The sequence below is a fragment of the Populus alba genome, chromosome 3 (assembly GCF_005239225.2).
Source record: "Populus alba chromosome 3, ASM523922v2, whole genome shotgun sequence".
Taxonomy (NCBI): Eukaryota; Viridiplantae; Streptophyta; class Magnoliopsida; order Malpighiales; family Salicaceae; genus Populus; species Populus alba.
The window spans coordinates 13,492,605-13,506,705 of record NC_133286.1 but is presented as its reverse complement, the minus strand read 5'-3'; the positions used below and the strand labels follow the sequence as shown (position 1 = coordinate 13,506,705).

The window sequence follows — 14,101 nt, the reverse complement described above, 5'->3', positions numbered from 1 at the left end:
ACTACCCCTTGTTTTTGACAAAGCTGGAGGTAACACTAAGGCAGGACTAGAGGGGGGACATGGACGGGAATAATTTAATGTCCGTGACTAAGATTGTCATTTGGAATTGTTTGTAGTCTATTGAGCATGTTGATGAGGTGATGGCATTTGCGATAAACAAAGGCATGGTGAAGCTTGGTGGCCATCTCTTGCAGTTTGGATATCTGCCATGCCACGTGGCATCACGGTGGTGGATGGTTGAAGATGAGGTTTTGGGGTGTGGACTGGAGGAGATATGGAGCCACTACATAGCACCGAATTTAGTCTCGGAATGTACTTTTATGCCTGCAGGAGGCCGAGGGAAATAACGATAAAAGACGAAATATAGCTCTATTGTTATTGCTAGCAATGCTTCGGAACATGGTTTTAAGATATAATCCGGTGACCAGCCCGGTCTATAGCTTCAGTTTTAAATTTTGACTGGGTTATTGAGTCTTAACTAGATCATCAGGTCGACGGGATTAAATATTTTTATTTTTATAAAAAGTTAAAATAACATTATTTTAGTAAAAAAAATAAAAATCAACGGATCTGTAACCAGAATTCTGCTAGATCAACTGATCACACCAGATTTTTCCTTTCTTTTATTTTTTCTTTAACCCGACTCGATTTCAATTCCAAATCGGCCAAATTCCGGATTAACCCGCCAAGCCAGGATTTCAAAACCGAACCACATTCTTCTAAACACTCACTTGAGAAAAGACGACAAGAAAGTAAGGAGAAACTTGAAACCTTAACAGTCTCGAGTTCACTATTTCGAACAAATTTCTTTGAGCCCCCGAGGAAAATAGGAACTTTAGCAGTCCCGATTGTACTTCTAAAGCTTCAGAGATTATTTTTCTGAATTAATTCATGAGAGATTACTGTGTAAATGCTTTTGTAGTTGACTATTACCGTGTTGCTTCTTCCATGAGAAACTGGAATCACATGTAGATTCTTGAACAGCCTTGGAGCGGCTGCTTCCTCGTATTTTATGTTAATTTTTTTTACAAATCTTGAAAAATAAAAAACATTATTTTAAAACACAACGCAACGGACTTTTTCATAAACAATTAACGATCCCAATCAATCAGAAGCAAAAACGAAGTTCTCATCCCAGTCGGCAGATCCGTATTGCGACAATTAATACTTTTGTTGGAGGCTGGTTCAGGACAAAGACCCAACAAAAATAAATGTCTACAATCACCCTGCAGGCGTGTGCTAAGCCCATTGGATGGATTATTTTAACTGCTGATTTGCCAAACCATCCCCAGCAGGAACGCACGGGCAACATCCGCGTCTCTTCTGACAACTTGCTCGCTGGGCTTCAACGCAACTCACAACACCATGGGCTGCTATTCCCACTTTGCCATTCCGGCAATCCAGCCTTCCCGCGGCTAGCATGCCATTATCAAAACAACCAACTAAAATGGAACCCTGTTTCAACTCATTCAGGAGGCACACGCCCTGTAATTTCACTAGTGCTATTGGCTTATTTATCAAAACAAGAGACATTTCTTCTTTCCATATAGATGCTGAACACAATATATCAGTAATTTTTGGAATATAATGCTCCCTGGGTTTGGAATATGTTACTCACATAAAAAAAAAAAAAGAAAAAAAAAAGAAGAAGAAATCAACATATATATAATAATAGAAAGAGGAATCTACCAAACCACCCAGAGAAGTGAGAAGCAGCAACACTTGAAAAACTGTATCCGAGTTCCAACCCTACATTATCTCTCACTTGTTCCCCCTGAAGTACATATAGATTTTCTGCAGAGGGAGAAAAGGAGAGCATGAATCCAAGGTCACAAAAAAAAAGAATACGATATAGAAAAGGGGTATGGTTGCTTTAAATCCAACTCTCAACACATGCGGGACAAATACTCAACTGGGGCTGGGGGGATAACAGTAAACAAATGCTGACTTTAGTAAAGATGAAGAATCTTACCTGAAGGACCCACAAGCTGAGAAGTGACTCTAAGCAAAACAAGCCAAACCCTACTAAGTAGAAAATCTGCACAGAAGAGCATTATTTCAAGACAGTGTTTTGACACTTGTGAATGGAAGAATGAAAACAATCTGATATCATATCAGAAACAAAATATATCATACACCATGACTGGATCATCTCCATGCATATCATGTCTTGATGATCTTGAAGGAAAGATCATAGGATGCAAAATATATTAAGAAGAAGAAAAACACAACAGTTAATTAGGTATAATCCATCATTTGGCTCCAATACCTATACCATTGGTAATTGATTACATCAATACAAGATCATAACTTTTTACACTGCTTCCTGGAATTACTTCCACACAAGAGTTGATGCTTTTAAGCATTTATCACTGCGCAGTAACACATCCTTAGTTCTTTGGCACTTTAGGAAGGAAAACACCTTCAATTACTTCTCTCATAATTCATTTTACCATAGATATATGCCCATTTAACATCACATACTTGAGGGGGAGTATAAATGCATCATCCATCCATCCATCTCTATTACTTAAGTCATTTAAGGTTAATAGGAAAAAAGCAAAAGGGCCTAGAACTTCTAGGAAATTACCCATGAGAGAAGTTGAACCAGATCAGCTAGCTCTCAAGTAAAAATTATAATACAAACTGACAACCAAGGATGGTGAAATAAGAGACCTAAGCCATTTTGCAATTTCTCCAATCCATAAGGAGGCCCCAAGGGACTTGGTGCACAAAAGGGCAATTTTTAACCATTAGCATCCCTTCTTCAACACCTAATTGGCATTCTTGTTAAAATTAGACAAAAAATTCTATTAAGATGCTTTAGCTTCAAGACACAAACACAACACTCTGTCAAGTATATGGAGAAGGATGGTAAATTTACTGAAATGATAAATTAAAAGTGTCATAAATATTTTGAGGGTCAGGAATCATAATAGTGGTAAGAGAAATTCTATCACACATTTTCGTGTTGTGGACTAAAGAGATTATGTAAGAGCAAAATTTGACATCCCAGAAGACAAAGTGCCTCCCAATACTCTGAAATGTTCATACTGAGTTGTTTGTAAGACAAATAAAATAAATGTGAGATGCCAAGACTATTGAACTTACCCCAACCAACACATGGTCAGAGAAGACATCAACTGCTGGAAGGATGCCCCTGCAATTGATAACAATGTTCAAAGCTTAGCATTCAGAACAAAAGTTGTGATATCAAAATCAATATTATAAGAAAGCTCGTCAATTTAAATTTTATACTCTAAACTATTTGTGATAGCATGGCATGAAATCAAATTTGAGAACTACAAGAACTTACGTCAAAGACTTCCCATGGAAGACAATTGGAGGAGCAATAGCAGCAAATATACAGAAACCAATATGAATCTGGGCACCAAATTCATAAATCAGTTGGTTTAAAAAAATACAATAATTACAATGATGAATTATATAGTCATGGTTGGTAGATGAAACTAACCAGGTAGAACACGAAAAACCAGCTAAACTTCAATGCGCTATCCGTCCTGCAAGTTTTAAAACAAAGGAACATTTTAACAACCATGAGAACACCAATCCCTTAATCTTTAGTTCAATTATACATGAAGCAACCATGTGTTTACTTACCACCAGTACACTGTTGTAATCAATGTAGAAAATTTTGATGTTTCGACTCAAGTTAAACTCAAAGAGTTCAATTTAAGAATTAAGTGGATAATTACTCAAGTTTTCAGCTTAATAGTAAGTTCGCAATCTTCTGTTTTCTCCTCAAATACAGAAACAGATTTAAAAAGTTGTTTTGGCAGCCATGAGCACCTTATCCAAATTCTGGATTTCCAAATAACAATTTATTTCCTTACAAGGCAGCCAGTAATCTTTTAATTAACCTCATCTATCTACTAGCTACATTCAGGGTTTGATTTAGGAACTAAGTAGACAAATACTAAGGTTTCTAGCTTACAGTAAACTTGTAATCTTCCCTTTTCTCCTTGGATACAAATGCAGAAATTAAAGGCTGGTTTGGCAGCCATGAGTGCCTAGTTTCTCATATCCATTTTTGCACATTTTCTTGCAAATCAAACTTCTGAGCATGCCCGACCTCAATTTCTCTCTTTGCAAGGCAGCAAATAATTTTTTTAATTGTATTTTCTCCTGCATCATGCACATCAAACAAGTTTCAGTGACAATTGTCACCTTTCCCACTTTGCAAACAGCCAAACCAAGACCGCTATATGCATTGCATGCATCCTAAATTATAAAGGAACATCTGGAATACAAACACTGATCTACATGCATTGATTGCATCATCTTAAGTGGTAAAGAAACTGAAGAACAAATAAGGACTCTCTGAGCGCACGGCATAAAATACCATTTCAAAACACATTCAAAATGATTACAAAAAAAATCATATAGGGCTATACTGAAGTAAGAACTGGTTTGACCGGTGGAAGTCAAACCTTGGCACCCCATGCAAGTCTGAATAGCATTCAAGAAGAGGCTTTAGGCTAGTTTTTGCTCCAAACTGTCATGTGGAAACTCACCCCCCATTATCTGCTTCAAAAGGTTATGGACAAAAATGGCTATAAACTGAAGTTGAGGAACCAAAATTGACAATATCACCTGCACTGAAAGATGAAGGACTAACATGATCAGACCTAAAGTTCAAGGACTAGGCTGTAATATCCCCCACAACTGGCAAGTTTAGCTGGATGCTATGGGGGACTTATTGGGTTTGTCAGACCCATAACCACCTTGGTTAACTGAAATGATTTTATTGGAGAAGTCACTCAATGCGGAATTATTGTTTTAAGATAATAAAAAAGATCATCTAAGACCATGTAAAATAAATTGCTTCATTTCACGAGCAAACAGACCTTTTCTTTTTTCGTTCAATTCAACAACTGCAGTCTCTCCATACACAATTAACAACCAGCCTTATTTCTCCAACAAGTACTCATCTCACATTTCTTGTGTTACATTCTCTCTTTTGGATTAGTTTTTCTGCTGCGTTTATCTCAAGAACAAGCAAATTGTATTTTGGAAGAAACATTGAGCACGAAGCCTGCTGCCCAGCTCTTGCCAGTATCTAAGACTGAAAACACTCAACTCTATCTCACACACATAAATAGTAATTCATCTCTCTTTTAAATAAAAACCCTATGATAGAAACTTCTTTTCCAAAGCTTCCCTTCAAAACCCTTTGGATTCCACTCTAGATCCAAATCCTAGATTTAGCTGATTCATTGCTTTGATCAAGGGCTTTAGGCTGTTTCTTGAACATTTAACAATCAAAGGTTGAGCCTCCTTGAATATGTTTGCATCTGTGATTAATTAACAAGGCAGGATAGATCTTTTTGGCTGGTAAAATAAAAAATCGTTTTTTAGTAGTGAAAGAAAACTCTAGAAAAGAAAAATCAATGTTTTAGCCGTTAAAACAGAACCCCAGAAGATAAAATTATTTATTTTAGGTGTGAATAGAAACCTGCAAAAGTTGGGTTGTTATTTTTTGTTGAGGGGTTTTTGGGGTGGCAAGGAACATAAAACCAAAAAGGAACAAGAAGGAAAGTGAGAGCAACGAGGCTTTCAAGGCTGTCAGCTTGCACACACACAGATGTGAGACAATACAATTAGCTATAGATTGAAAGCCTCTGTGTGTGTAAGTTACAATGACTGGGACTGGGTAGCCACCCAATCCCAAATGGAGCCCAAGGCTCAGATTGGAGTTGTCAGTGGCTGGGCAACAATCACCAGGCAGAGTTTCAAAATCTAACAGAGCGAGTATTGTGAATGATGACTCATACATGAAAACTTTAATCAATTCCATAAGGTTCTGTAAAAGCCTAAACTCTTGCAATTTGATTAGGACTTTGGGATTTTTTCCCCCAAGTTTAGAGTAATAGTCATTGACCTTATTTTTCAATCACAAAACCAGCGAACATTTCTTTTGATATAAAGTCAACATCACACTCAATGCAACTGTGAGTAGGAGACCAAAGATGTAGTAGTCAATAGGCTACCATGGTTAACTAATAATGTAACCTGTTGTTTCCTATAGATATGATTTTTTTCCTTATCAAGTGAAGAACCGATATTTTCCATTAAATAGTAACCTTATTCACGATAAACTTATAACCAACACCATTAAAACTCAAGTCCCCTAAGGGTTATATGCACTAGCTCACACTTCATGATTCTACAATTATTCCTTCAGTACAGAAATTTCTCGATTAAGCAATCCAGTTCATTGATTCAAGCGCATTAGTTTGTTCAGTCTGTCAATGCAGACAATGGTTTTCATTGCATATTTGGAAAGCTTCAAATCAAATAAATACGAAGGCATTAACAAATACTTGCCTCATTGCTCGATAGAGAGGTCTGTACCACAGGACATATGAAAGTGGACATCCCATCAGCGCATAGATTATGGCAAGGAAAAAGATTTTGACACCTGCATATCATGAGTTGTGTGAGATAACTCAAATTGCATTACAGCTCTTAGACATATTGTTGCTAACGTGATTAGGAGAAGAGCTTACCTCCGCCTCTAATCCAACACACTGTCACAGCAATTACATTGAAGACAAGACAAAGGACAATACCTGAAATCAGGGCACCAAAAGAAGATTAAGATTTGCTGCTTAATAGTAAGTGAGAAACTAAAAAAGAAAAACAAGAATTTAGAGGTAAGTTTGCATAGAAAAAGAAATGGTATGAGTAATTTTCACTAGAGTTGCATCCATTTCCTTGATATAAAATGACAAATCATAATAAATAGATTTGAAGATAAGAAGAGCAGAAGATACAGAAACAGGAAAAGCAGCCCATATTTGCATAGAAAAAGAAATGACATGAGTAATTTTCATTATTAAATATAACTTAAGACAAAGACTGAATTATATGTTCACATGAAAAACTGGTTAAATCCAGGATCACAGATAGAATAGGTTCATGAACCATTACCGAAATATTTATTCCAAAGGAGGGAGATCAACCAAGAATCTGAATTTAAACATTAAACCTTCACCAAAACATTTCACAGTGTCCTCCCACACCTTTCTTGCTGACATTTATAACAATTTATCAACAATTTATGGTTTCCTAGAGAAAAAAAATCTAATACAGGATTGTGCTAACAACATTCTGCATGAAAACACAGTAAAGAAAATTTTGACAAGGGTGCTGCAGAAGCATTGTACCAAAATGGAGTAAGTCTATAATGGAGCAAAGACAAGTAGGAAAACAAGATATGGAAGCACAAAGATAAATGGGAGATCTAGAAAGACACTATGAATCCTCTAAAGATCCAGGTGATGAAGTGACTTGCATGATTTTAGTGTTAGGTTAGAGCACAATGAAACAGAAAGGGACTACAGGAGACTAATTCAAGGGGAGAAATCAATTGGTCTAAACTAAGACCCAAAATCCAATCACAAAAACTTCTTAAGCAAAACTGCTTCATTTGATTTTCATAATCTTATTTAGTTTCTTGTCTTCAGATTTAGCAGCTACTCATAAAACATCTTGTGATTCTATATACAAAATGTTCTAACGAGTGAAGCAACTATATTTAAGCATGATTTTAGGTGCATAACTCCACATTATAATATCTAAAAAAATCCCAGCACTAAAACTTCAAAAGGTGCTCCTCCCAATCTCATCCATGAAATTGAAATCCCCAGTTCATCTTTCTATCTACAAAGATTAAAGGTATTCAGTAAACAAAAGCACTGTTTGAAGGGCAAAGCAACAGGGTAGGGATGTGTTCTCATACATAACGGTAGAGACTAGGTTTCCTCATCCACAAACCCATGAGGCAAAGCAGGTCTTTAAAACTGAAATGGAAGGTTAAAGAACTACAAGGTAGGGAAAGTAAAGCAGGAAATCAAGGACTCCGCACAAAGGACAAAAAGCGAGACAGAGAAAGGCAATTGGTGTTAATCAAATGCTATATGAGAATTGCACCAATGCTTCTACAGAATACAGTCCCTAATATTATGAATTTGCTTGCCATTCCATTACATTAGAATAGAAAATATGTGGTGTAACTGGGCTGAAGAACCAAATGCTGACCTACCCTAGCTGTCAACTGAAAACAATACCTCTGTTGGTTTGAATAGCCCAAAAGTAACTTGGAATCAAAGAAGAAAGCGTATGATCAAATTTGCAACATAGGAAATTTCAAAAAAAAAAAGATAGAACAAAATGATCTCCTACCTAACCAACTGGCAAAAGCCAAATACTGTATCCTTTGGGCATGGATAGGTATTTCATTTGCTATATCATGATGGATGATAGGAAAAAATGGTGGCCAATTTTTATCATTTGGGGTAATGCCAGCTGAAATACCATGTAAAATGGAAAAGAAAAATTGAGTTAGCAATAAGCGTTCTACAAATCCATAAATATACAATTCTAGAAGCAAAAAATTTTGTAGGTTGTAGTCCTTGCTTCTAGCAACAGCATCTTCCCTCCTTTTGATTTCCTGATGATGAAAAGTCAAGAGTAAAACCTCTGACCGAACTTAAAATCAATGTATACCAATTTCTTACTATATGAGACATGAATAAAAGCAGGTTTAGGAAAATAAGAAACTCAAAATCAGTTAGGAATCCACGCTCAATTACACAAAATAGGAAGCCATGTTTCAGAGTAACATAAACCAAGTACTGCACTTGCATATAGAAGTATTTAACCATGGGATGAAAAGGATAACCTTTTCCCTCCTTTTAAGATCTGCTTCCCAAGACACGAGGTCTTTCTCCTTTTTCTTTGAATCCTGCACAGTCAATACAGAAATCATACAGTTCAAAAATCAGCCAACTCAAGTGTACTTGTAAGCAGGGAAACCACAAATTTCATTACATTCATTGTATCAAGTGGAATGTCAACTGTTGCATCATTGCGCCCAAATCCCATAGCTTCATGTCCCAAAGGAGGAATGCGTGCCTTTGATGCCGGAGCACTCGTGCCCTTCTGTAAAAACCCCAAGCAAGTAACACCATGAACCACAATAAACAAAATTGGCAGGCAAAAAAAAATATAAATTAAAAGAAATATAATAGCATCAACATACACTAGTTTTTTTTCAGAACCAGTTCCATGATCCAAAATTTAACCAGGGTTGAACTTCAGCTAATTTCAAAATCTGAAAGCTTGCGATTGCATATTTGACTAGTTTAACAGAACCCAGTTAACAATTGATGGTCAAACCAGGGTTGACCAGTCTTTGACTAAGTCTGACTTCACCCATGTTGCAGCAATTGGACCCCATAACTGGACTACTTCCTAACCTATTATTCTCATCAAATAAGTTTTACCCTACTCGCAACTTAGTCAACAATTAGTCCACACTGATAAAAATTTAACATTCACTTACCCGACCAGCAATCACATTAAGGCTTTCTTTTTTCAAAATTAAGCAAAAAAAAATTACATGTTGGATTACTCAGTTCAGTGTACAGCATAATTTTAAGTTGAAAAATAAATAAATAAATCGAACAAAATGCGTACTTGCTTCCTTCCATCATTTAAACAAAGAAAAGTTTCCATATCAGATCCAGACAAATAAACAAGAAATGCCCAAACCACCCTCGCATAAATCGAAATATAGCAAAACTAAACCGCTTAAAAAATCAGGAGGAAGTAGATCTGGAAAGGGGCGAAAACGAGAAAACAAAAACATGAAAGGAAGGAAAATTACCGAGAAGGGATTCACTTCTTCTTCTTCATCGAATGGGTTAGGGTCGCTGTTGTATCGGCTCATATTTCTTGACCTCTTTCTGATCCCTAATTTGCCAAACAGGACGTTTGAATTTTGGAGAGAGAGTGGCTTTGCGTTTGTGTTTTTCAGAGCAAAACACACCCTCGCTGCTCAGAAGTATTGCGGTGTTTAGATGCTTCTAAAAAAGTGAAAAACACACTTTCGTTATTCTACTTTTATTTTATTTTCGTTTTTTTAAGTAGCGTTGATGATAATAATTATTTTTTAAAATATTTTTTATTAAAAATATAATATAAATGATATTTATTTATTTTTTAAAATTATTCATAATATTAATATATTAAAATGATTCTTAAAAAAATATTTTCAAGAATTTCTTTTTTCAAAAGTCATAAAAAATAGTTTTAACACAATAACAAAGAAAGTAAACATTTTTAAAATCATTTGGTTTTTAAAAAAAATGCTCTTTTTTAAAAAATTTTACATAATTTTTATTTAATAAATACTAATGCCATATATAATTGAAATAACCCGGCTAAATTAAAAATGGTCATAATTATTATAATTTGTTAACAGCTTGGTTTACAAAATAAATAAATAAATTATTTATGACTATCAAAATTTATATAAAATTATTTTAAATTCAAACTTATTTATTTAATAAACAATTAAAATTGTTCATAAAAATATATTAAGAAATCTTAAAATATTATAAATTAATAAATAATACACAAGCAAAGCACTTGATATGAGTAAACATTAATTAATAATTGACAGGCTAGAGCAAGATTGCTTAACTTAGAAACGTGGATACTCAATTGAAATTTTGATTTAAAAAGACTAAATTGTAAATGATGACTTTCACCTTATGTTTGTAAATAATTGTGTTCATCATACGCCACGTTTTACCCGCACCCACGGGTACAAACCTACCGGAATTTCACAAATTAATATCATCACTATAATTTTCAAAAACTTTTACTATTTTTTTCTTTGTTTTTTTTTTAATTAATGTGGTATTCGGGTCAGCTTGTGCGCACTTCGACTAATCCCATAACCCCTAAAATTAACGATTATGTAAGCCTCCAGTGACCCTGAGATTTCTTGAACTCAAACTGGTGACTTATAAAAAGTAAATTCAAGACCTGATTAGTTGAGTTATACTCTTTAAGATTTTGTTACTAAATTGTGGTAGGAAGATTAGTATTCTTAATGCAATTTTACATGAGAATATTAAGGGTGTGTTTGAGAATATTGTAGTGGTTGCAGTTTAAAGTGTCTTTTTACTTAAAAATACATTAAAATAATATATATTTTTTATTTTTAAAAAAATTATTTTTGACATCAGCAAATTAAAAACAATTCGAAAACATAAAAAAATAATTTAAAAAAAAAAAATTAAATTTTAAAGGAACGCAGTTTGAAACGTGTTCCCAAACACACTCTAACAAAGCACTAAATAGGATTTGATATCGTGGTAATAGTTGTTTTTAAAAGTTTTTTTATTGTAAATGCAATAAAATAATATTTTTTTGGTAATCAAATTGAAGATTCAGTACTTTCAATTTATCAATGAAGGATATAATTCAGTACTTTCAATTTATCAATGAAGGATATAATTAAAAGTTAGGGGATCAAAGTTAAAAGAATGATGAAACTAGGTGGCTTTCTTTCAAAAATTTCCTGAAAATTAACTTTCGTCCTCCTACTTTTTAATTGTTAGATTTTTTCAAAAGTCTGGATCATCGTAGATCCTTTTAACCAAGGTCGTTTCCCCTAATCCTTCTATGCCCACCACTAAAACCACTTCACTTCCAGATTTGGTCCCAAGAAGCCGCTCAATCGCTCTGCTTTTTGCTTTTTGATCAGCTTCTTCGAGTAGAAGGGTGTCTCTGTCTCCGATGTGACTCTGGATTTGATGCCTTGAATTTTTGAAGCAACTCGACGCCGAACTCTAGCATCCTTGACAGAGCGACAAATTTTCCCGAAGCAGGAAAAAACTCCATGCCCATTATCATTGGCAAGGCATAGCCTGATCAATTCATCAAGTGCGTCCTCTGTGTCATAAGCTATATCTCTTACATTTTATTTTTTATAACCCGGGATGTCCGGGCCAAATTACACGCACCACGATTAATTTTTGAACTCACTGAACATCCTGTAAGCCCAATAGACAAATAAGATACCGCGGGGATGACAGGTATACATGCTAAGGCTCGAACCCAGAATGTATAGGCAAGAAAACCCTTGTCAGGACCGATGAGCTACAAGCCTCGGTGCTATATATCTTACATTCTTGACCAGCAATTTGAGTGCAGAATCACTTTCCTCCATTGCATCTGCAAGTCTCAGGAAGGTTTTCATATTGAACGCAAGTTCATCACTAACATGCTCAGCTTCATTCTTCACTGTTTCCAATTGTTCCCCCCTCTCTCGGAGGAAGTCTCCAAGCTTCGCGTGCAAGAAGGTCACAAACCCTTCAGACATGGCTCTTTCATTGTTCCAGGAAATGGTTCAGTAACTTCAGGGAGCGTAACATTGGTGTTTGAAGTGGTGGCTGTTCTGTGATTCTTGAGAGTCCGCTCTCTCCTTGTATAATGCCACCGCATGGATACAAGTATGAGCTCTTCCTTTATGAATATAATATTTTTCCGGTCAACGAGTTCTTTGCTTGAGAGTGTACGCCAATCCAAATCAACATCAGCAAAGATATTCTGTAGTTGTTGTCTACGTCGTTCTATTATTTGCAAGCTCTGTGAAATTCTATCGATCCTGTCGTCAATCTGCCAAGTAGCACATTAGTTCTTATCTGAAAAGGCAAATCCTCTTACTTTTCAGGTATGAAAGGCTCACTGCTCAGGCACGCATTGTAAACTAATTATTTAATGGTTCCAAGAAATTCATGAAACTAATTTTCCTTTCTTTCCCTGCAATTCCTGTTAAGAAAATGAAAATTTACCATCTTGTTGGAAGAAAATATCATGTGTTAGTCAGACTGTACCGAGGCACAAGGGAGGGAGATAAAGCATACAATGTAATTATAATTATTTTTTAAAATAAATTTTTTTAAAAAAATTATTTTTGACATCAACATATCAAAATAATTTAAATACACCTAAAAAATATTAATTTAAAAAAAAAAAAAAAAAAATTGAGTACACATAACAATCACAACATATACTCTCCTATAGTCTCATTCTTTATTGTATATTATTTTTTATATATGATTTACTAACTTTAAGCATCAAATGATTTTTTATTCTCATAAATAACTTATTTTACAGGAGTTCATGAACTAGGAGCACAATCCAGCTTCTAAAAAAACCTTCAGAACCTGTGTTTATACAGGTGGAAAAGCATCATTCAAGCTACCTAACAAAATAGCCTTCTCCAAGTGAGCCTCATTTATGCTGACGCTGCTTGCTTTCAGCTAGTAACTTGCTCCACAATCCTACCGACAAAAATCCACATCATGCACAATTACTAGGAATCTTTAATGCAATATCTATAATTTCTTATTTATCTTCTCGTTTAAAAGAAAGGGAAATTAAGGATTTGTTTGATAGTGTGTTTATTATTATTTTTTAAAGTGTTATTTATTTATAAATATATTAAAATATTTTTTTTAAAAAAAAATTAATTTTAAAATTAGCACATCAAAATGATTTAAAAAATATCAAAAAAAATATTAATTTAAAGTAAAAAAATAAAAAAAATTATTTTTTTAAAAATATACTTCGAAATACAAAATCACTTTCAGGGTTTTTCTTAATTCAAACCACAAAGAAAGCTTTGTTTAATTAGTTAAATATTGCCTTTACTTCAAAACTGGTGGATAAATATTATTTTTTGTATATATATCAAATTATAAAATTGTCTTTAAAATCATATAATAATTAAAAAAAACCTAAATAAAAGTAAAAAATAAGCCATTAATAGCAAGTTATAGAAATTTTAATTATAAAGATAATCAAGTGATTTTACTATTATAAAAAAATAAAATATAGAAAAAATTTCTAGACCTAACTTAAATAATTTTTTGAAAAAAATAATTAATTTTTTTTTTGAAAAAATCAAGTTATCCCTAATCAGTTGTAAAATGATTAGTGGTCTATGTGAAAAGATCTAATAGATAGATAACTTAGTTTTTTAGTTGGGCAAAACATCAATTTTAGTATTCTAAACGAATCAAGATATTTTTACTGTACATTTCCCATGGGGTTTAAGTTTTTGTTAATTGACTCTCAAATTTCTGTACTTTAGGGTTCTTTTTCTTTCTAATTCTTTTTATTATAGATAAGAAAATATTTATTTATTTCCGTTTAGTTTGATAATAACAATTGAACCACGCAAATTTGAATGCCCTTGTAAGCCCATGTTAAAATT

General features: G+C 34.1%; 1 protein-coding gene across 4 annotated transcripts; it reads right to left on the bottom strand.

Moving 5' to 3' along the window:
- Positions 1-1,510: 1,510 nt before the first annotated feature.
- On the bottom strand, positions 1,511-9,910 carry LOC118028673 (secretory carrier-associated membrane protein 4). 4 transcript variants are annotated; one of them, XM_035032361.2, is made up of 12 exons: positions 9,695-9,907; positions 8,857-8,967; positions 8,708-8,770; positions 8,443-8,476; positions 8,209-8,331; positions 6,531-6,593; positions 6,349-6,442; positions 3,476-3,521; positions 3,317-3,384; positions 3,112-3,160; positions 1,973-2,038; positions 1,511-1,794 (listed from the first exon to the last, which is right to left on the bottom strand). In XM_035032361.2, the coding sequence occupies exons 1-12, from the start codon at positions 9,755-9,757 to the stop codon at positions 1,762-1,764; spliced, it is 813 nt and encodes a 270-aa protein (XP_034888252.1). In that variant the 5' UTR covers positions 9,758-9,907; the 3' UTR covers positions 1,511-1,761. The 4 variants fall into 4 exon arrangements, 3 of the variants coding, with proteins under 3 accessions (XP_034888252.1, XP_034888251.1, XP_073264239.1); XM_035032360.2 differs by having other exon boundaries at positions 8,209-8,476; positions 9,695-9,909; XR_012169417.1 differs by lacking the exons at positions 1,511-1,794; positions 1,973-2,038; positions 3,112-3,160 and adding an exon at positions 4,452-4,619 and having other exon boundaries at positions 8,209-8,476; positions 9,695-9,910.
- Positions 9,911-14,101: the final 4,191 nt, after the last annotated feature.